This window comes from Lepidochelys olivacea (assembly GCF_965140295.1).
Source record: "Lepidochelys olivacea isolate rLepOli2 genome assembly, chromosome: 8".
NCBI classification, from domain to species: Eukaryota; Metazoa; Chordata; order Testudines; family Cheloniidae; genus Lepidochelys; species Lepidochelys olivacea.
The window spans coordinates 105,113,468-105,135,369 of NC_140418.1; the positions used below are offsets into that span (position 1 = coordinate 105,113,468).

The 21,902-nt window shown below is 57.4% G+C and overlaps 2 protein-coding genes across 9 annotated transcripts; one reads left to right on the forward strand and one right to left on the reverse strand.

The window, feature by feature from the left end:
- Window positions 1-124: 124 nt before the first annotated feature.
- MUTYH (mutY DNA glycosylase) lies at window positions 125-14,996 on the forward strand. 8 transcript variants are annotated; one of them, XM_084635799.1, is made up of 17 exons: window positions 125-265; window positions 1,432-1,547; window positions 2,996-3,129; window positions 4,489-4,528; window positions 5,091-5,164; window positions 5,338-5,379; window positions 5,483-5,554; window positions 5,783-5,896; window positions 6,364-6,461; window positions 7,432-7,576; window positions 9,540-9,627; window positions 10,265-10,459; window positions 12,440-12,585; window positions 12,986-13,159; window positions 13,467-13,598; window positions 13,739-13,910; window positions 14,172-14,996. In XM_084635799.1, the coding sequence occupies exons 2-16, from the start codon at window positions 1,439-1,441 to the stop codon at window positions 13,862-13,864; spliced, it is 1,689 nt and encodes a 562-aa protein (XP_084491925.1). In that variant the 5' UTR covers window positions 125-265; window positions 1,432-1,438; the 3' UTR covers window positions 13,865-13,910; window positions 14,172-14,996. The 8 variants fall into 8 exon arrangements, 7 of the variants coding, with proteins under 7 accessions (XP_084491925.1, XP_084491924.1, XP_084491921.1 ...); XM_084635798.1 differs by having other exon boundaries at window positions 141-274; XM_084635795.1 differs by having other exon boundaries at window positions 205-359.
- Window positions 14,997-15,951: 955 nt separating this feature from the next.
- On the reverse strand, window positions 15,952-19,949 carry HPDL (4-hydroxyphenylpyruvate dioxygenase like). Its single transcript, XM_084636337.1, has 2 exons — window positions 19,719-19,949; window positions 15,952-18,392 (listed from the first exon to the last, which is right to left on the reverse strand). Exon 2 carries the CDS (start codon window positions 18,362-18,364, stop codon window positions 17,120-17,122), a length of 1,245 nt encoding a protein of 414 aa, XP_084492463.1. The 5' UTR covers window positions 18,365-18,392; window positions 19,719-19,949; the 3' UTR covers window positions 15,952-17,119.
- Window positions 19,950-21,902: the final 1,953 nt, after the last annotated feature.

Below are 21,902 nucleotides of genomic sequence, written 5' to 3' on the forward strand. Positions count from 1 at the left end.
CCCGAGTCCGAGCGGGGTCCTTGTGAGAGACTGGACGGGGGAGGAGCCCGGTCTTCTCGGACACGCTGATTGGCTAGTAACCGCTGATCCCGCCTCGTCGGCTGATAGGCCAGACCTGTCGTGGCCAGTCCACACGAGACGAGAGGTGCTGGGCGCGAGGCGGCTCCCGGGGCCGCGCTCTGATTGGCTCCTGCGCACCCGGGAGCGGGCTCTGATTGGGCCGCGCGAGAGCGAAGCGGGTCCCCGGGGAAGCAGGGCGCGCGGGGTGAGTGCGGTAAGGGAAGGCTCCGCGCGCGCGGCCTCTGCTGCAGCGCGCCCCGGCTGGCGGCAGTGTCCGGAGGCTCCCGCCAGCGTGCGAGGTGCGCGAGGTGTCCGGTTCAAACTCCCCCCCCCGCCCCACGGTGTGTCCGGTTCAACCCCCCCCCCGCCCCACGGCGTGTCCGGTTCAACCGCCCCCACGGGGTGCACGAGGTGTCCGGTTCAACCCCTCCCCCCCACGGCGTGTCCGGTTCAACCGCCCCCACGGGGTGCACGAGGTGTCCGGTTCAACCCCTCCCCCCCCCCCCGGCGTGTCCGGTTCAACCCCTCCCCCCCCGGCGTGTCCGGTTCAAACCCCCCCAGCCCCACGGCGTGTCCGGTTCAACCGCCCCCACGGGGTGCACGAGGTGTCCGGTTCACCCCCCCCACGAGGTGTCCGGTTCAACCCCTCCCCCCCCCGGCGTGTCCGGTTCAAACCCCCCCCCCAGCCCCACGGGGTGTCCGGTTCAAACCCCCCCCCAGCCCCACGGGGTGTCCGGTTCAACTGCCCCCCACGGGGTGCACGAGGTGTCCGGTTCACCCCCCCACGGCGTGTCCGGTTCAACCCCCTACACAGACATCAGGTACACGGAGTGTCCGGTTCACATGCACACGAGGTGCATGGGGTGTCCAGTTCAACCCCCCCCCCACACGCACACACAACCGGGGTGTCCAGTTCACTGCTCCTCCCGCACGGGTTGCCCTGTCCCCCCGTCCCCTCCAATGATACGCTTGCCTACCTTCCAGGATTGGCCTGGAGTCTCCAAGAATTAAAGAATAATCTTTAAAGAGCATACCATGTGATTCAATCTCCAGGAGTATGTCTAACCAAAATTGGCAACTCCCCCCCCCCCCCCCATGAGGTGTGCGGGGTGCCTGGTTCTCACCCACACGCACCACGAGGTTCACAGGGTGTCCGGGTCCCACCACCCTCCCACGAGGTGCACATGGTGCCCGGGTGCCCAGTCCCCCCCTCGCAGCATGCAGGGTGGCAGTGGGAGGGCGTGTGGTGTCCGTGGTCCTGTGGGGAGGTTGGAGTTCTGGGAGTGGAGAGTTATTGCAGCAGATGCTCAGGATGTGAGGGCCCTTGAGGGGGTCACCATGACAGTACCCCATTCGCTCTTTTTTCCTCAGCCTGGCGATGAGTAAACTCCGGGCAGCAGCTCGCAGCGGGCGGGGACTCCAGCAGGGCGCAGGGGATGTGAGGAAATCCCCAAGGAGGTGCAGAGAGAATGTATCATCCCATAAAGGTGAAACGCTTCAGCTACAAGGATCTTAGGGACACTGCAGTAAGGGTGACACCATGACGATAGGCACAGTGTGAACAGCTAGACACATACCAAACAAGATCAGGAATGAGCCTGGGTGCAAAGGGACGCAGGCAAATAAACCCATATTTTATAAATAAAACGTTTTCCGTCATTGGGACTGCACGTTATTCAGTCTGACCATTGAATATATTAATTCACTGCTGATCCTAATATTCTGCACTTGTACAGCACCTTCCATTGCCATTCTCAATGGAGTCCAACTCTCTGGACTCAAACTTGCACCTTTCAGTGCTAAAATGGCATTGTGAAGCTCCTTGTTTCTTGTCTCTCAGTAACTGCAGCTTAGCTGTGCTCAGTTTACAAGTACATATACATTTCCTCTAACTGCCAGGCCTGCAAAATCACCTTTGAGACGTGAGAATCAATCTGAGCTTTTTCTTCTTCATGCGTTAGCAATGACCAAGATTTCACAAGGTGAGCTTGGTTAACTACTCTGCTGATGTTGTGTGAGAAGGCTAGATTGCAGTTTCCTCATACAGAGGTGGGTGAGTTCCGCAGGGCTAAGAGCAGTAACAGGTAATTGAAAGTTTACTTTAGTCACTGAAATCAGACGACTTGGCCCTGATACACGCAGGGAGTTGACAGTCACGTTTTCAGAGACATACAACATTTTAACCATAAGTTCGTGCTGCTTCTTTTTTTCAACACTGTTTGTTGTTGCACTTCCAAAAATAGACTGGCTGGTTTCTGGTCAGTTTCTCTGCCTCCTTCTCTGCTGGCCCCATGTTGTTTGTGTGGGCTTCCTCACCCCTGACGTAAACTCTACACTCTGTAGTAGACATGATAGTTGAAATCTCTTTGCCAGAAGCTTATTTTGGTTAATGCATTCAGTGGAGGACAGAGAATACAGGCATCGAAGTGTGTACTAGTTAAGCGTTGGCCTGCTCCAAGTTGTATGAGACATATGGAAAAACAGTTCCTGCCCTGATGAACATACAGTCTGAGTCGACAAGATGCAATGGGAGACTCAGCTAAGGGTGATAAATTAGAGGAACTTTTTTTTTTCTAATCTGACACATCTCTCCACTTCCGTAATGTTTAGGAGGGGAAAGCATTTGATGAGGGCCAGTATTTGTGAAGTAGGCTGGTAGAAGTGAGGCTTTAGGGGCGAATTTGAGATTGTAGAGGTCTTGCGCACTGGGACCGGGTGAGTCTTAGAAACAGCTGGTGAAATCGTTTTGGGGCCACACACCCTTCAGGGTCTAGTGCAGGCTTCTCCAGGCTATTTTCCTTGTTTCTAGTGGTTTGTGTAGTCTGATGGAAAGACCTCCTTTGCCTCAGTAATGAAAGGGCAGCCAAGCCCTCCCCCACCAGCTCCTTTAACCACTGGTCCTGTCTTCTGACTGGCATTTAATGTCTCCTTGCAGACGTGCTACCTCCAGTGTCTGCCCAACAGTCTGCGTACCATCTCTTCAGCCACCCGGCAGAAATCGAGGCCTTTCGGAAGAATTTGCTTGCCTGGTACGACAAATGCAAGCGTGACCTTCCCTGGAGGAAATTGGTACGGCAGGAGTGGGTCACCACAATACGTGGTTGGGTTCCCCCAGTTTAAAAGATGCTGCCCTGATGACCAAAGCACTGTCTTCCCCTATGAACCTGTCAGATTGCATTGAAGCTGAAGGGGCATCTAAAATCAGATTGTATCTTCCTCCACTAATGTGGTTTGTTTCCTTCAACTTGGTCCTACCTGAAACTAGACAGGTCAGTTTCACTGTGTGTTTCTAGTCAGTGTCAGCTTTTCATCCTTGGTCTCATCTATTGGGTTTGAGCTTCTAGTGCTGCAGGAAGGTTTTTATTTATCCTTAGCCACTGACTGTTTGCTTGCCTGCTAGTTTGTATTCCCTTGTTGCTGCAGAATGTTCTGTTGTTCCCACTCTGTGCCAGCCCCGGCTCTCACCTCTGTCCTTGCTAAGCCCACAGCGGTGAATGGTGACAGTGGATTTGCCTGTTCCTGGTGTGGTCAGAGGTGAACTTTAGCTGCTATGCTGAGAATTGTATGGGGCCACCATTGTCCCATTTAAAAATCTCCGGTGCTGGTACCTGTGTGCAGGGTGGGGTGGGGGTGTCCTCAGGGAAGGTTTCTCTGTTGGGATTCTAAACTTTCAGGATAAACTTTAGCTGGAGAAGTGTCGAAGAAAATGTATGAAATCCCTCATGCCAAGATCAAGAGAGATTGCAGCCAATTTTGTGTTGGCTTTCAATTGGTCAGACCAAATTCAGCATTAACGGAAACTTTTGGGGGCCAATCTTTTCTTTAATTAGTATCTAAACAGCGTATAGAAGACAGGTAGTTGCTCACCTTTTCTTATTTGCATATGCAAATATGTGTTTTGCGTGTGTTTATGCAAATATTTCCTGTGCATCTTAGGCCCCATTGGATGAAAAAATAACCCTAGTCCTGACTCTCTAACATGGTGGGGCATCTGACCTTCCTAAGAAACTCTGCAAGAACAAAGTGCTTTCCAAGGAAGGTTTTGGTTAGAGCTGTTTTCAGGTAGCCAGTAGCAGCTTGAAGCTGCAGATCCCAGGTCTCCTGGGAGTCATATAACTCCTCCCATTTAAGGAGCTCTTATATCTAAATTGAGTTACGCTTACAAATTTTGTCCTCTGCCAGTATTTGAACCAGGGCTCAGATATCAAACACTGCCCAAGAGGAGCTGCTCTCTGCAAGCTAACTGGTGTCATTCCAAATGCTGGTGGCATCTCACCAGTGCTAAATTTGACTCTCTCTCTTGAGTGCAAATTACCCTATCCGAACAAGGTGTGCATCTCCTTTCCTTTTCCCCATTGCTCCCTGAGCAGGGTCCAGAGCTGAGAACTCTGTCCTCTCCCCTGAAATTCTCTCTGCCGTCTCTTTCAGGCTGCAAGCGAATCAGATACTAACAGAAGAGCATATGCAGGTGAGACAGAGAGAACACAGGCTGTCTGCTTGGGCTTCTTTTCTCAGAGAGAAGGTTTGTCACGGCGTGTCATCTGTATCTAGCACTGCAGAGTTAGCAGGGTGCATTGTGGGGGATTGCAGCTTCACTGTGGAGAAAAATACTCGGAACAAATCACGCTGCTCTCCCAAAACCAGACGCAGCCCAAAACTCCTCTAGACTCTTTCTGAAAGAGGCCAGCAGCGTGGCACTTGCAAGGACCTAGCATCACAGGGATGAAGCTGGACAATGATGGTGCTGCCTCCTTAGGCTCAAACAGCCTGGTCTGAGAGATGCATGGGAGCAGCATGACACAAATGGGGAGAAAACTGGTGGCCACTGGATCTTTCTGGGCAGTAACTTTGGGTACGTCAGTGGCCCCAATTCTAAGCCTGCTTCAGGTGTAAGGGACTAGTGCAAGCCATGGGAGGCTCCGCCTTCCCCCCCCAGAGAGACCTTGTGCAAAGGGACAGGGCAAAGTGTTGAATTGGGAGGGGGCCTTCCAGTCCACCATGATGCTCTTGCTTTTCCTTTGTGCCTGCAGTGTGGGTGTCGGAGATCATGCTCCAGCAGACGCAGGTGGCGACGGTGATTGACTTTTACAACAGGTGGATGCAGGTGATTGTCCTTTGTCTCCTCCTCCCACGCCCAGAGCCCTGAATTTCTGAGGGTGTCTGAAACCTCGGCCATTGCATGTCTTGTCCCCAGCCTGCGGGTCAGCCATGCGTTCGTCGCATTCTGCAGACCCGTCCTGTGCCAGCGAACAAACCTCTGTTTCCTTTGCAATGTAGAAATGGCCGACGCTGCAAGCACTCGCCAAAGCTTCCCTGGAGGTGAGAATCCCCCATGGCAGGGGCCTGAAAACACCCCCATTGATCTTTAATCCCGGGCCCTTTGCGACTAGTCGTAACCCCTGGCTGTGTGTCTTGGGAACAGGACGTGAATGAGCTGTGGGCAGGACTTGGCTACTACTCGCGAGGGAAGCGGCTGCAGGAAGCAGCACAGAAGGTATCCTGGTAGGGGGTAGTTGTGGAGGGATGGGGTATTTCCTACGTTCCCTCCTCTCCATGCTAGTGCCCGCTGGCTGGTGAGCGGGAAAGCCCGGTGCCACGGCTCCGTCCCCAGATTTTAGCCAAAAGCTCCAGAGTGGAGTGTGGCTGATTTGCCCCACTCACGTTGGGAGACACCAGGTCCCTGCTGTTTCATGTGGATTCCCGTTTATCCCTCTCCCCTCAGGTGGTTTCCGAGCGGGCAGGTCAGATGCCCGGGACGGCCGAGGAGCTGCAGAAGCTTCTGCCGGGAGTGGGGAGATACACAGCAGGAGCCATTGCCTCCATCTCCTACGGGCAGGTGAGGAGAGACCCGGCGCTGTCCGTGTGCCCGCATTGCCGCAGGTGTGTCAGGCTGTGCTGGCCTTGGGGTCTGTCGGGTTTCACGGGCGCCTCAGCCGACGGGAGGTTTGGGGAATGTGCCTCTCCCTGTGGCTGCTGTTAGCCGCCCATGGCCCCTCTTGCCCCAGGGCAGTTCTAGTGCTACGTGCAAAGTTCCTCCTGCCTCGCTGAAAGCTGGGATCTCCCGGGGGGATCTGGGCACTGAGAGGAGCCTTGTGCTGCTGCTTGGGCACTGGGAGGCCAGACCAGCTCCAGCCATCCGTGGTGCACCCTTGGCCTGGGGATTGCTGGGCCTCCATGGGGGAGGCTGGTCCCTCCAGTTACCCCTCCCTGGGACCGGCCTGGCCGACTGCCCTCCCTTCCTAGGGGCACGAGCGCGCATGTTTCCTGAGATGGTGACCGCGGCTCTTCCGTCTCATGGGCCAGGTGACGGGAGTGGTGGATGGGAACGTGATTCGAGTCCTGTGCCGGGTCCGATGCATCGGCGCCGACTCCAGCAGCCCGGCTGTCGGCAACAGACTCTGGTAGGGGATTTTTCTTGTCCCAGGAGGTGAGGGCGGGTTGTAATACAAACAGGAGTAAAGTACACCAGGGTGGCCTGGGGGGATCAGTCATGGGAGACAGCTTTTCACCTCTGCTTACCAGGTCGTTGGGACAGTCAGTTGCCTTGCAGCCCAGACAAGCACTAGCCCAGTGAGCAGGAAGTCGCTCCCTTGCAGGTCCATACAGGGCATAGGCAGGGATTGGATCAGCCCTGGAGGTGAAATCCCCACCTCCCCCCGGCTGCAGTACAGGATCGTGCCGATGGGTGTGTGCAGCAGCCTAGTCCCCTAGGCAGCACAGGAGACCAGAGCTTACTGAGTACTGTCCAAGCGCCAGCGAGAACTGTCACAGGAGCGGCTGCGTCGCTAAGCAGGGGCTGGGATTCTCGGCCAGTCTAAGCGGAGGAAGAGCCTGCGTGGGGTGGCTGCACCTGGCTTTCGGGGGTCACTGACCAGTCGCATGCTCTCAGGTGCTCGGTGCGGTGAGAGGCGCCTTGGAGAGTGTGGGCTTGCGGCCGTGTCTGCTCGTTGCACCAGGGGTTCCCTGGCTCTACAAGCCAATGCCAGCTGCCTCTAACTGCCATGAAGGGACTTGGGGTGCGGAGCCCCCGATCTCCATTGTCGGAGAGAGCCATCACTGGGATGAGGCTGCGGGGGGGTCCTGGCCCTGTGACTCCAAGTGGCTCTAGTAAGGTAGGAAGAGGGATCCTGAGCACTAGTCACACTAGCCCAACATACTAGAACAGGAGCAAGCCCCAGTGGCCAAGAATGGCCTGAGCCCCCTCCGCCCTGGGTCTAGCTGGTATCAAGGTTCTGAGCCTCTCCCCAGCTGTTTGGGGAGGGCTGTTCCTCTTCCCAGCTCATGGGACCTGCCCCCCGTGTGTTGTAAGGAACGCTCCTCTGGCTAACCATGCCTGCCCAGCCTGCCACTTCTTGCTGCTCTTTGTCGTAGGGATTTGGCCAATGCTCTGGTAGATCCAGCCCGGCCAGGGGATTTTAACCAAGCCATGATGGAGCTGGGAGCTACTGTGTGTACCCCCAGGGCCCCACTGTGCATGGAGTGTCCTGTGAAACACCACTGCAGGGCGAGTTGCCGGGTAAGTATTGCGCTTTCCTGCATTCAGCTCAATCCCAGTAGGTCAGTGGTCTGTATGTAAACCCCACACTTCATAAAAATGTGTGCTGTTAGGAAGGGTGGGGACCCACCACCTCCCTCTGGACCCTGAGCAAGTCACTTCCCTGCGTTGGGATTCCTCCGAGACGGCTTTCCCCTCAGCTTCCCAAGAGCTCACTTCGACTCCAGATTCCGTCACAGATTTCTCACCTGGATTTGTGCTGGAAATGGCCCAACTTGATTATCATTATCACATTATTATTATTGATTATCACATTGTAAGGAGAGTGATCACTTTAGATAAGCTATTACCAGCAGGAGAGTGGGGTGGGAGGAGGTATTTTTTCATGCTTTGTGTGTATATAATAAGATCTTCTAAACTTTCCACAGTATGCATCCGATGAAGTGAGCTGTAGCTCATGAAAGCTCATGCTCAAATAAATTGGTTAGTCTCTAAGGTGCCACAAGTCCTCCTTTTCTTTTTGCGAATACAGACTAACACGGCTGTTACTCTGAAACCATTGTTTCCAGTGAAATGCTACCTATAAACCATGGCCATTAATGGTATAGATTCATGGGGCCAGAAGGACTATTCCACTGGATCATCTAGTCTGAGCTCCTGTCTAGCACAAGCCAGTGAATCTCACCCGGTCACCCCTGCTCGAGCCCAGCCAGTTGCGTTTGACTAAAGCGCACTTTGGTTTGAGTGTAGCCAGCTGTTCTGACTGCACTCGCGGTATTCAGACAATACGTTTGCCTACGTTTGGTCTCTTGAAGACAAAATGGTGCAGTATAGAAAGGAGACATACGCAGCCTCTTTCCAGGGAGCGGTTTGTATCTGGCAGCATGCTCACTTTACGCAGAAGTGTGCTTCGGAAATGTGCATTTAAATGAGCTCTCGTTACAGTATGGCTTGACAAGTTACAAAACTCAACAGCACTAAAATCCAGCACACCTTGGTTTGTTCTGTCCTTTCCCTGTCTCTCTTTTGGATGCTACGCTCTGAACCAGCTGTCTTCAAAGCTGCCTGTACTAGGATATAGAACAAACATTTCTTGTCTTTGGCAAGTTCTCTATTAGCTAATGCCAAAGCTGACTTTGGCTTTGCAAAGGGTCATGAGATACTCAGCGTGAGTGAACAGAATTGTAGTAAGACCATAGTACATTCAGTTAACATAACTTCCCAACACACATATAAAATGAGTATTATATTAATACTGTGTACATAATACCCAGACTATGCCTAACTATATGTATTGGCCAATAGCATCTTCTGGAAAGGCATCCAATCTTGATTTAGAGACATCAAGAGATAGAGACCCCACCGCTTCCCTTGGTAGTTTGCTCCAGTGGTAAATCACCCTCACTGTTAAAAACTTGTGCCCTGTTTCTCATTTGAAACTTCTCGCTCCCTTTTACCTGGCCTTCCCCGGTTCCCCTCTCCCCATGGGGTTTACCCCCCTTGGATGTATTGTGTACAAATTCCCAGACCTGTTCACACGTGGGCCAAGCTCTCTTCTGACTCGTGGCCGCAGTGTCTTCGGGTATCCACGTCTTGTGACATCTCATCAGGGGGCAGTTTGTGGCTGGTGCCAAATGCAATATGTGCTGCCAGGTTTGAAATGGCATAAGAACGGCCATAGTGGGTCAGACTAACGGTTCATCTAGCCCTATATCCTGTCTGCCAGCAGTGGCTGGGGCCTGATGCTTCCGAGGGAATGAACAGAACAGGGAGACTTCGAGTGATCCATCCCCTGTCATCCAGTCCCAGCCTCTGGCAGTCAGAGGTTTAGGGACACCCAGAGTGTGGAGCTGCATCGCTGGCCCTCTTGGCTAATAGCCATTGCTGGACCTGTCCTCCATGAACTCGTTATCTAATGGTGATAGGGTTCCGGGGCGGGGGAGTTCCAGCTGAGACCTGTAGCTGACCCTGTCCTCTTTTGCAGGTGGAGAAGGAGCTGGAATTTGCCTCCAGGAGACTGCTGGGACAAGCTGCCTCCAGTTTCCCCCAGGCGCCTGACCTAGAGGAGTGTGGTAGGTGCTGGCCGGGGATCCCCACCTCTCACTGTGCTCTCGAGGCTCAGCCTCATATGGAGAGCACCTCTTGACCCCTTAGCCCCAGGTGAGCTCTGAGCTGGCAGGGAAGCCTCACCCTGAGGCACAGAGCTCTGGGGGCAGCGCGGCGATAGGCTGTTAGAGCGGCAGGGGCCAGGCGGTGCTGCCGTGAACAGTAGGACTCCTGATGGACTCCCCTGCTGGCCCGTGCAGCTGGGGAGCCCCAGCTCTGCTGGGTTACACTATGGGGATTAGTGTCGCATGGAGGCTGGTTTGGGATGTGGGGGTGGGAACATGCAGTGACTTACACGCAAGAAGGAGACGTTAAGGGAGAGCTTCTGTTGCCCAACTTCTAGGGGGTCCCCCCCAACACCTCCTTGGGGCACCTCATCTGGCTGATCCTGGGCTGAGATGGTGCCTTCTCCTTGGGAGCCCCATGACCAGCTGCTGGAGGAGCTGCTCTCGGTGCTGGGGTAAATGCATCAGCAGCAGGTGATGGGGACCCCCGGCCTCCTCTCATGCCGTGAGCAGGGCAGGGGTGCAGCCCTTGAGCGCCAGGTCTGATGGGGGCCGGTGCAGTGACAGGGACTGACCCGCTGCCGTGTCTGATTCACAGCCGCCGCCGCCACAGGCATCTGCTCCTTGTGCCCCCCTGCCACGGAGCCCTGGGACAGCAGCCTTGGCGTGGCCAACTTCCCCAGGAGAGCTGCCAAGAAGCAGCCCCGGGCGGAGCGGACGGCCACGTGTGTGCTGGAGAGGAGAGGCCACCGCAGGGAGCCGGAGTACCTGATCGTGCAGAGACCCAGCTCCGGTAACTCGGGTGTGCGCCAGGGTGGAGATGGAAAGGGAGACTGGGGTGGGGGGAGTTGGTGTCTGTGGGAACGGAAGACTCGCTGCCCCGTGGGAGTGGGAATGCTGGGGGGCAGGGCTTACTCATCCCAGGGGGCCAGTGCGAGAAAAAGCACCTCACTGCTGACTGACCTCGACAGGCATCAAACTCCCACAGCCAGCCCTCCTTGGCTAGGGGGAGGCGGGAGGGAGCGTGGGAAGGATCCCTGTGGGGGGACCCCTGCTTGGAGCTCTGGCCGGATTAGAGAGGTGAGCATCTGAAAAAAACAACCCAGAAACGTCCAGGAAAAAAATGGTTCTTTCCTAAGGCCCGATACGGGAAAATTGGAAAGAAACTGGTGAGATGAAGTGTGTGCTCTGAGTCAACAGGGACAGGATTACGAGGGGGATGCTGTTACTGACGTGATCAGGACAGATCTATTTCCATACTTCTTCTGTGCCCAGAAGACACAACCTTCCTTTCGGTTTACAACAAGACTGGTGCGTTCTGTGCTCTGTATTTTATACAGTAAAAGCTGTTTTATCCAGCACTTCACCAGCCGGAAAGCTCTATAAACCAGCATTTCTGATCTTCCTTAAAATCCTGGTTTTTAGTCCGGTTGGTGCAGGGCCAGCAGGGGGTTGGAGCACAGGCTCTGGGAGGGAGTTTGGGTGCGGGGCGGGGGGTGCAGGGTGCTAGATCCAGGGGCCGCTCACCTTGGGCGGCTCTCCACAAGCGGTGACCTGTCCGGCCGCTCCTACGCGGAGGCACAGCAGGTAGCTCTGCACGTTACCCCTGCCCCTGTCCCGAGCGCTGCAGCTCCCATTGGCTGGGAACCGTGGCCAATGGGAGCTGCGGGGGTGGAGGCAGCGCGCGGAGCCAACCGAGGTGAGCAGCCCCTGAATCCGGCCCCACCTACCCCCTCCCGCTGCCCCACGTCCCCGCCCCAACCCCCTCCCTCTTAGTTAACCCGCATTTTTCACTTATCGGCACCCCCCTTCCCCCAACATGCTGGATAAAACCGCTTTTACTGTATATTTTTTTCCTATTTGGCAACAGGCGAAAAACAATACCTGTAAGTACCTTCGTGTGCAGCTACAGTCCCTCCCCAATGCTAGGTATATTTGTCATTGTTATTTGAATCAAAGCTAAAGAATTTATACTTCTTTATTTCATAAACATACCAAACAGGACTTTCTCATGTGCTAACTAAATTGTACTTAATACATTTTGCGTTCTTAAAAAAGTAAGTATAGTTTTGATTAACAAATAACTACTTCAGATCTTTTTCCCCTCAAAGTTCCACTTTTTTCCCACCCCTCTCCCCAATGGGTTTTTTCCCCATGGCTTCAAAATTTCCATAAATTGTCCATCCCCAGTCTGGATACAGCAGCGTAGGCGGAGGAGCTGTGCCGTGCCTGACGGTGCAGCCGTTATGTCAGTAACGATCCTGGCTGCTGAGCAGGAGGGGTGATCAGGGGTCACGGTGCCCCAGATCCAGCCACTGGCAGCACGACACCTCCCCAGTGCCTTGGGCTATCTTCGGGGGCTCCTTGCACCCAGCTTCCTGGGCCTGAACCTGCTGCCTCTTCCCCTCTCGCTTCTTGCCTGTTTGGCAGAGACTTTACAACAGCAGTTTAGCCCCCAGGATCGACGGCTTGAGCCCTGTGCCTGGTCTGAGCAATACCCTCAGGCACCTCGTGTTGCAATTGGCAACTGGGGTGGAGGTAATCAGAGGGACGTGATCTTGAGGGGACAATATCCCGCAGCCAGCCAGGGCAGGAAACGCTTGGACGGGCCAGTCGAGACGCTCTGCCCCAAAAGGCTTTTCCAAGTCCTGACCCTGGCCTGTGAGCAGAGGAACGTTGGGCCCTGGGTGTGGTGGGAACACAGCGCCCTTTGGAGATGGAAATCTGGCTGTGCCGAATGTGGCCTGGCTGCCCATTCCTTGCTCTCTCCCAGGCTTGCTGGCGGGGCTGTGGGAGTTTCCCAGCCTGCCCTGGGGGCCGGAGCAGAAGGAGAAGCAGCAGACGGAGGCGCTGTTGGGTCACGTTCAGGCCTGGGCCGGAGAAGCCGTGGCCAGAGGATGCCTGCGGTATGTTGGAGAGGTAAACAGGGCCACGCGTCCGTCCTGGGGTGGGTAAAGTGTTCGTGGCGAGTGGGGCAGCTGACGGGAGTGCAGACCGGGCCTGCGGTGCTGGGCTCTGAAGCAAGTCCTCCGCCTGCAGCCAGGAAGATTATGCCCAAGATGCGTCGGCTGAGGGCCAGGAGGCCAGTGAGCAGTGCTAGGGAGTGGCAGAGCAGAGGGTCCCTGGTGCCCTCGCCTGGTTGGTTGTTCTGCTCTGCTCCCCCATTATAACCCCCTTACAGCCCCTCCCCAGCTACTGTCACCCTGTTGCTGAGTGTGGATGGCGCTCGGCTTGCTTGTGGTGCAGCCAGAGGGGTGCGCCGTCGAGCAGCAAGTGTTTCCCCCACCTGGGACTGCAGATCTTTTCCTCTGCATTCCAGGTCGGCCATGTCTTCTCCCACATTCACCAGACGTACGTGGTCTATTCACTGCTCCTGGGCGGGGACCCCGAGATGGCCTCAGGCGGGCGGGACAAGGAGCTGGAGCGGCCAGCGTTCCGGTGGGTGACGCAGGCCGAGTTCCAGAAATCGGCCGTTTCCACTGCTATGAAGAAGGTACTCGACCCCACCCCCTGGGATCCCTGGGAGTGCGGGGAGGGGCTGAGCCCTGTGCATCCCCCACAGGACTCCTGGGAGTAGCAGGGAGAGAGCTAAGCTTTTGCATCCCCACGCTTGGGATTGCTGGGAGGGAGAGGGGCTCAGCCCTGCACATGCCCTGCCCCCACTAGGGTCACATGAAAAGGGGCTGGGGGCCAGCCTGGCATGTCCCCCTCGAGCTGTGGGAAGGGGCTTGTGGCGTGTCTCCACCCTCCAGTGCTGTCTCTCCAGGGGTTAGCCCAGCTCTGTCTTGTGCTTCCCCTAGGTCTGGAAGGTGTTCGAGCAGCAGAGCTGTGAGGGGAGGGGGCCTGGCAAGGTGAGTGCGTCCGCATCTGCGAGGAGGCAGCTGAAGCCGCCTGGGCCGGCCCTGGAGCCCGCAGCTCCCCCATCGTGCAGGGCAGGTTTCCCCATGATGTCAGTCTCCAGCCCCCCCCGGGCATTGTCCTCCTCTGGGGCTGTCAGCTGGGGGGCCCCCCTCCATCCTTACCAGGCTCCCCGGGCCAACAGCAGTAACCCCACTTGTGTCCATCCCTGTAGGGCTGCAAGCGGAAACGGGGCGCTGATCCCTTGCACGCCGGCCAGCTGAAGGTGGAAGCAGACTGCAGCCGCCCCCTAAGGCAGCTCTCCCTTGAGGCCTTTCTCAAGGCCCCCACTGGGGAATGACTGCAGCCTCCTGCTCCGGCTGGACCCGCTCGGACTGCACCCAACGGTGAGGCCCGTCTGGAGGGGAGGGAGGCTCCATACTCTGCATTGCTTGGGCTGTTCTGTCCCCCCCCAACCAGCTGGCAGCTCCACCAGGCCTGCAGTGACTGGCACCCGGCTGTCGGGGGCAACACCGAGTCATGTAGACTCAGCCCACATAGGAGGCCCCCCACAGTCCGTTGTTCCCTGCACGTCTTTCATCCAGCCAGCCCCCTGCAGAGGGACCCCCTCTAGTGCAGGCTCACTTGTGTTACCACCATCCCCACAGACCACTTCCCTTCCCCCTGGAGGCTCCCGCCCTGCAGAGCCCTTAGCAGCGAGAGAGGGATGCCACACGACAGTGGGGACAGTGGGGACGTGAGGTGGAGTGAGGAACCTGCACCTGCCTGGAGCGGTCTGCCTGCATTACACGGGGAATTACAGGGGACGTCCTGCTGGCGTGATAGCCTGGGGCCTGGACTTCTCTGCTCATCCCCAGGGCAGATACAGCATGGGGGTCTGACTGTTTCTGAACCCTGCAGATGCATGTCCACTGAGAACTGGGCCGGGCTCCTGGCTCGCTTCCAGGGCCACCGAGCGGCTGTCAGGTGGGGCTGGTCTGGCTCAAGCCAGCATCAGGTGAATGTCTCTCCGCCCGAAGACGCGATACGTTATTCCCTGTGGGGACAAGATCTGGGGCCCCCGCTGCAGCCAGGGACAGTTCTGTCCAGTCAGGGCATCCCAGCGTTCTGGCAGGTGCTGTTCGTGGCCGGGGTTGCCCCTTCACGGGTGAGGGAAGCCGATACTCCCACCGTCTCCTGAGTAATGGGGGAATCCACGGCTCTAGATGCAGGACAAAGTGGAACTGAACAAAGTGGAACTACTGTATTTCCAACAGCTGCCCGTCTCCTCCCACCAGCCCCGTCCCGCTGCTCCTGGGACATGGAGGGTCATGAGACCCAGCAGAGCCAGAGGGCGATGTCGGATGCTGTGGGGCAGTTTGCTGCTGGCCCTGCCTCATACGTTGGCTCCTTTTCCACCTGCTTTTACTCACTCTCACAGCTGAGGTTTTAATAAATCTGAACTTTTTCTATAAGCTTTTAAAAGCAGATTTTGGCTCCATTTCTTTGTAGCCACCTCTGGAAACACGCTCCGGCAGCGCCGCAAAAGGGGATGCGAAGAGCCTGGCCCCAGCTGCCAGGCAGAGGTTGCTGGGTGACCACTGGAGCCATGGTGATGGACAGGAGGGGGTGGGAGATAAGTGCAGGAAATGGGGCACCGGTGGTATGAGCAGCAGGGAAGGAGCTTCGTGTGCCCTCAGTGCCACCTTTTTTTATAGAGCATGATCACCCAGTAGCTCCATTCCACCTGTGGGCAGCCTGGCAGTGCCCCTCGAGCAGCCTGCCTAGGGTAGAGCGGATCTGCAAAAACCGATCGGCGGTGGCACCTGCTGGCAAAGGTCAGGAATTTTCTGCTGAATGCATTTAGCTCAAACCGGGCAACATTTTGGGGCCAAATCGTTTCCTCGCCAAAAAATGCCATGTGGGTTGACCTGATCTGCTTTGGAAGTGGGTCAAGCTGAATCAGAGTATCCAGACAGAGAGCTAGGCCAGAGTCCTTAGTCCAGTCAATTTCCAATCTAGACAAGCCCTTAGGGTCCCTCAGTGAAAAACCCCAGCCCCCATCCTTGGGGGCTGTTAACGTGAGCACCTCTGCTGGTCAGCTGTGGTGGTGCAGCAGAGGTGGACTGGGTGGGAGCTGGGCCTGACATCAAAGAGATCTGCATAGGGCCCCAGCAGCACCCCTCAGGACACCCAGACACTAACTCGGTGCTCAGATGCAGTTTGAACTCCGTGGCAATCCCCGCTAAGCAGGCAGGCCGCCCTCTCCCACGCTAGCCAGGGTGTCCTTCAGCCACAGCCCCTCGGAGGCGCATTGCAGGGCTCTGCGCTGGGGTTGAGCTACTTGGTAGCACAGACCTGACTCTGCAGAAGCGATCATGTGAGTAAATGACACGCCAGGGTGCGGCCCACTCCTTACCGCCAGCAACAGGTCACGGAACCGGGAAAATCAGTTTTCAGTTTAATGACTAAATTCAAGTGAACAATAAGGCACTCACCCGTAAGCGAGTATCCACTCGCAGCGAGAGTGGCAGGAGTGTGAGGGAAACCCTGGCTGGGGGAGAGTCTTGTAAATCAGACTGAACACCATGAACCGAACAAGAACGAGGGAACAGCTCATTCACGAGGGGCGGGTGCCTGGCTGCAGGGAGAGCCAATGTACTGGCCCCGGTGGGGACACCACACGCACGCTCCAGCCAGGGGATTGGCACGTGGCGTGTGGGGAAAGGGAGAGGATTCCCCGGCAGCTGCCTTCGGAGAGCTAAATCCCTGCAGAGCCACTTGGGAAGCCTCAGTGCAAAGTGAGTGAGCAGGGAGGGGGAACTGTCCTGCCCCGGAGGGGAAGAGGGTGGAGCAGACAGGACGTGGGATCTCCAGTGGCCAGCTCCTCAGAGAGACGCCCCTCAGCCCCATGGCCCATCCAAAGGCTTACAAACATGACTAGTGCTGAGATTAATGCAGAGCCAGTTCTCAGGCCAGCTGGGATATCTGCTCCCAGGGATGCGCCCTCCCTGCCATTCACCCCGTCATTCCCATTTGACTCTGCCTCCCACCCACCCCAGCCCTGTTGCTGCCACCTTCCACCCCAGGGGTGGCGCAGCGGTTGCTGGGCTCACGGTCCCTAAATCCACCCATAAAGCTTGTGGGGTCCAAAGCTGCAGGATGAACGTTGGCAGTAAATCCAGCTGCTGGCCCAGGGAGCAGGAAATCAAAATGAGCCAATCCAGCCGTGCCGTGGGAGGGTTGGCAGAGTGGGGCTGGGGGAGGGGCCAGGGTTTGTCTCTGGGGTGGGAACAGTTGAACTGCCCCATGAATCCCACCCATCAAGGCACACAGCGTGTCCCAGGGAGCTTTTAAGTAGCTTCCACCCTCCCGCTCTTTGACCGAACAGCTGGTCTGGGTCTGTCCCCTCCCTCCCTCCCACCAGGGCAGGGCCATCACCTGGGGATGGAGCACTGGGTCCACCACTAAGTGCCTGTCAGTGCAGCTCCCTGGGCAGCCAGCTCCCGTCACTCAGGGGAGCGTTGGCCTCCCATCGTTCCCCAGCAGGAGCGGATGGCCCCGCTGTGCGACCCAGCCCACCGGGGAGAAGGCGAGGCAGGCGAGGGGGGGTTCCCTACTCCTTGTCCAGATAGGCCTGCACGGATTTCCACAGGGCCCGGATGTTGCCCTCCCCAAATCCTGCGGCTCCCCGACGCTCAATCAGCTCCAGGAAGAAGGTCTCCTCGGGGAAGATGGGCTTGGTGAAGATTTGCATCAGGTACCTCCTCTGGCGCGGGCTGGAGCCCCTGCCGCCTCCCTCCCCGTCCCCAGCCAGCTCACTGTCCAGCAGGATGCCATGCTGGGACAGGAGCCGGGGGTCCTGCCCAGCCTCCCAGATCTCCTCTGCTTTGCCCGCCTCGCTGTAGTAGGCCCGGGGGGGCTCGACGAACTGCACACCGGCCTCCGCCAGGGCCCGGGCCGTGGAGACGATGTCCGCGGTGTAGAGCCCAACGTGCTGGATTCCAGCTCCCCCGTGCTGCTCCAGGAAGGTGTCCACCTGGTTCTTCCCTGGCTCCGGCAGGGACTCGGCCAGGACGAACTTGCAGTCGTCAGCCAGCCCGGGCTCGCTGCCCTTCCCGTACCGCATGGCGGTGAGCCGCAGCCCCACGCCATGCCCGCGGATCCGGTAGCCCTCGGCCGCGTCCTCCTGCCTGTTGATGACGAAGCGCTGGAAGCCAAAGCAGCGCTGGTACCAGTCCAGCACGGCCCGGGTACTGCCCCGCGAGCAGGCGTAGGTGATGTGATCGAAGTGTGTGGCCTCAGCCGGGTCCCGCGGCCCCTTGGGGATGTCCCCAGCGGTGCGGAAGCCAGCCAGGAACGCCCCCCGGTAGCGGGAGCGATCCAGCAGGGTGTGGCTGACGTTCCCCACGACGGATCTCACCACGCAGTAGGTGACGGAGCCGTCGTCGTCCGTCACGTCGGTGGGCGGGATCGCCAGGGGGCAGCCCCGCTCCTGGAGGCGTCGGGAGATGCTGGGTACGTCCTGCACCTCGAAGCACACGTTGGAGGCCGTGCTCACGGGGCACGAGGGGCTGACGTCGTAGAGGAATTCCCCGTCGCCGTGGCCCAGCGGGGGCTGCTGAGCCGGAGCGGGCCGGGTGGGGTCGGACGGGAACGTGTGGGCCGGGGGGGCCTCCCCCAGCCTCTCATTGACGAGGAAGACAGCAGCTCCTTTGCGGAGAGCCAGCTGCCGGGCACACGCCGTCACCCGCGACGCGAACAGGTGAAAGCGGAACTTGTCCACCAGGTCGCTGACCAGGCCCGTCCCGGCGGGGACGTGGAAGGCGATGTGGGACAGCCGGCTCAGAGGGGCAGCCATGGCGCAGTGGGGTCAGACCCGCTGAACTCTGCGAGAGAGAGAGAGAGACTAGAGCATATAGCCCAGCACCCAGGAGGGAGCGAATCAGTCCCCATTGTGCTGTATGGGCCTGGGGCTCTCTGCCGCCCCCTGCTGGGGACAGAATCAACCCCCACTGCACTGTATGGCCCAGTGCTCTCTGCTGCCCCTGCTGGGGACAGAATCAGCCCCCAATGTTTTTCAGGCCCCCCCGCAATGCCAATTAATATAGGGGACGCTGACGTCTTGCCTGCTGCACAGAAGCAGCCAGTATTAATGTCAAAGGAAGGAAACCCCCCCCCCTCGCCCCACTTCAGCTGATGCAAGCACTCCTGATGAGGACGCGCACTCCTGCCGTGTGGACATGGGGGCTGTCACCACTGCACTCCAGGACCGTGTCCAACTTCCCAGCAGCAGCTTGAAACCCACCAGCACAGCCGCTTTCAACCCTTTCCTTTGCGGACCCTGACAACATTTCGACTGGAGGCGCAGACCCTTTGGGAAATCTTGGACACCATCTGCGGACCCCCATGCAGAACCACCGACAGAAACACACCGCACTCAATGTTACCAGTGCGGTTCTGATTCTGCCCAGCAGAGAGCAGCGCTATTCATACACATGGGACCGTAATCTGAAATTTAAAACTAATAATAAACAGCAGGGACTGTCTCTTACTCTGCATTCATTCTACGGCGTCCAGCCCAGTTATTACTTTGCATTATGGTAGGGCCTAGCAGCCTCAGCCACGGACCACAACGGGGCCCAGATTTCAGATGTAGTCTCTAGAAGCAACCACACTACAAATCATGATAAAATCCCAACTTTTCCCCCTCCGCTTCCCTCCCAGGGCATCTTGTCTTTCCAGAGTCTCCTGCTCAGACTGGAAGCTCTTTGGTGAGGGACTGTCTGTCTAGGGCAGCGGTTTTCAACCTTTTTTCATGTGCGGGCCCCTAAAAATTTTCGACTGGAGGTGCGGCCCCCATTGGACATCTTAGACACTGTCTGTAGACCCCCACGGGTCCACGGACCACCAGTTGAAAAGCACCGTCCTGGTGTGTCTCGCACAGCTCAAATGACAGTATCAATCCGTAACGGACACTGATTCATCCAGCTTCACCATGGCCTCCTGCTTCCTTGGGTCAATGAAATCAACGCTGATTCCCACCCCGCCCAAACCGGGGGTCTTTACATCACCAGTGCCTTTGATCAGTCTGGCTCCGCCACCCCCCTCCTGACTTGCACAGGCTGGTCCTGCTGGGAGCTCATTCACTGCAAAGCCAGGATCTGTGCATGTCTCCGCTCGCCTGACCCGCTCAGCATCCCTTACCACCTCACCTGTGATGAAGTACCAAAGCCCGGCAATCGCTGGTGTCATGCCTGGCTGCCTAGGCGAGGGCCAGCACTCACAGGGCAGCCCCAGCCACGTGCTGCAGGCAGAGAGCAAAGAGGAAATGCCAGGGAAAGAGCCATTCTGCGGCACAGGGCAGGGGAGGACAGGCAGGAAATGGAGTAGGCTGAGTGTGTTCCCCCCCCCCAGCCTTGCAAGGAGATGGCTCAGGCCCAAGTTTAAAGGGCCCCAGGGTGAGGGCGCTGGCTGGCTTGGGCGGGGGAGAATTGAGAAAGAAACAACCCAGGTAGAAAATGGAGCTTGAAAAGAAATCTGTGCCCAGGATTATACAATGGGGCGGCCTGGGCTCGCAGGGGGCTGGACTCAGGGCCCAAGGATGATCCTTCCAGCTTGGATTGGATGTTGTTCCCGATAAGCTGAGTTTCCTGGTTATAATACACCTGTTAGGCCGGGAGGTACCAGTGAAATCCTGCCCGGCTGCCCCAGTATAAGAACAAGGTTCACATTCAGAGCGGCAGATTGGAAGAACAAGAGAACAGGTGTTAGCAGGGACGTGGACTCATAGCCCCAACAGGGGATCGGGTTTAAATGGAAATGTAGGAAAATGAGCTGGGGGGGGGGTGTCGCTGCCCTCTTGTGGTTGGAATTGCGACTGCTCAACTGTGTGCTATAGACCCTGCACTGCTACCAGCTAGGGGAGATTCTCCTTTAGCCCACGTGGTGGGGGGCTTGGAGGGCCGATGCTTCCAGAGTAGGAGGCGCTGAGTCCCAATGGAGGTCTGAGTGGCCCTGCAGCCTGGCAAAGGGGTTGGCAGGTCGGGGAAGCGATGGATTTATTGTCCCAGTGACTGTCAGACTCCCCCATGGCGTTGGTGCTGGGTGCTCTGGCTGCTCGGGGCGGATGGAGCTGGAAGGAGAAAGCCGAGGGGTTGCACCCGCCATTAGCAGGAGCCGCGAGGGCTTGTTCTTAAGGCAGCGGTAGAGGGTGTTACGGAGGAGTAAGCAGCTTTATTGCGAGGCTAAAGCCCTGTCTGGATCTGGCTAGTTACCCCTTCTGCGCTGCGGCGCTGGTGGTGGGGTGGAGCAGGGGTGGGGCAGGGGACCGCGGTGGTAGGGGCCTGCTCCTATTACTGGTGGGGCTCGCTCAGTGGATTGTATGGTGGGGTCAAGCCATTCGAATGCTCTGGTAGTCAGGGTGGCCCTGGCAGGGGAGCTGGGCCTGTCCTGAGACAGACCTTTGACATTCCCCCCAGCTCTTGCTCCTGCTTTGAGATCTGGGGGGACTGGGGTTCATTGGAGATGCTGACTGCAGTAGGACAAGCCAGAGTAGATACAGCTCACCTCAGTTCTGACCTGAAGCTCCCAACCCCTGCTCTGCAAGGCCAGTGCTGGGTTCCCCTCCCCCAGCTCTGAAAATGCCCCTCCTGCGACCCGTAGCCCCCCTTCTGTGTGCACCCTGGCCTCCACCACCCAGCTCGAGGCAGCTCCAGTTTGACCTCCAGCCTCTGTGCTGCTTAGGCCAAGCAATGGGCACCAGCCATGCTGACCTGCGAGGCGGTTTCCACTTGGCCCTGGCTCTGCTGGGGCCGGGGCCCTGGGAGCACATGGCAGCACGTACTGGCCCGTGCTCAATGATTAATCTGAGCCTGGACTGAGCCCCGGCACCTCTGGGCCTGGCAGCCCCGAGCCCCCCGGCCTTGCCACAGCAGTTATGAAAGTAACAGAACTCGCTCGCGCCCCGCCCCGGTTTCAGGACGAATTAAGCACTGTCTACTCTCAATATGTCTCTGCGTGCTCGAAGTCGGAGTGAAGCGAATCCTCCACCTGGGAACCCTGTCCCTTGCCCGGGCTCTGTTTGTCCTTGCAGTCAGGGGGCCTCGGGTTCAGAGCAGAGCCCTTCCCCCGCTTATCATGGTTTTGCACAGAGCCCCCTGCGATAGCTGCTCAAATATTTGCTGAGAGCTCACGGTGTGTGTCCCTTTCCCAGTGTCCAGGCAGTGAGTTTCCCCGCTCTCTTCCCAAGCGCGGCCATTATTCAGTGGCCTGCCTGTAAGCTTCCTTGCTGAATTCCCCCCCAGGTAACGAGAGAAACACTGATGGGGGGGTTCAGTTAGGTGCTCAAAAGAAGGCCCCTGGTCATGGGTTAATGCACTGGCAAAGTGGCAGCAGAT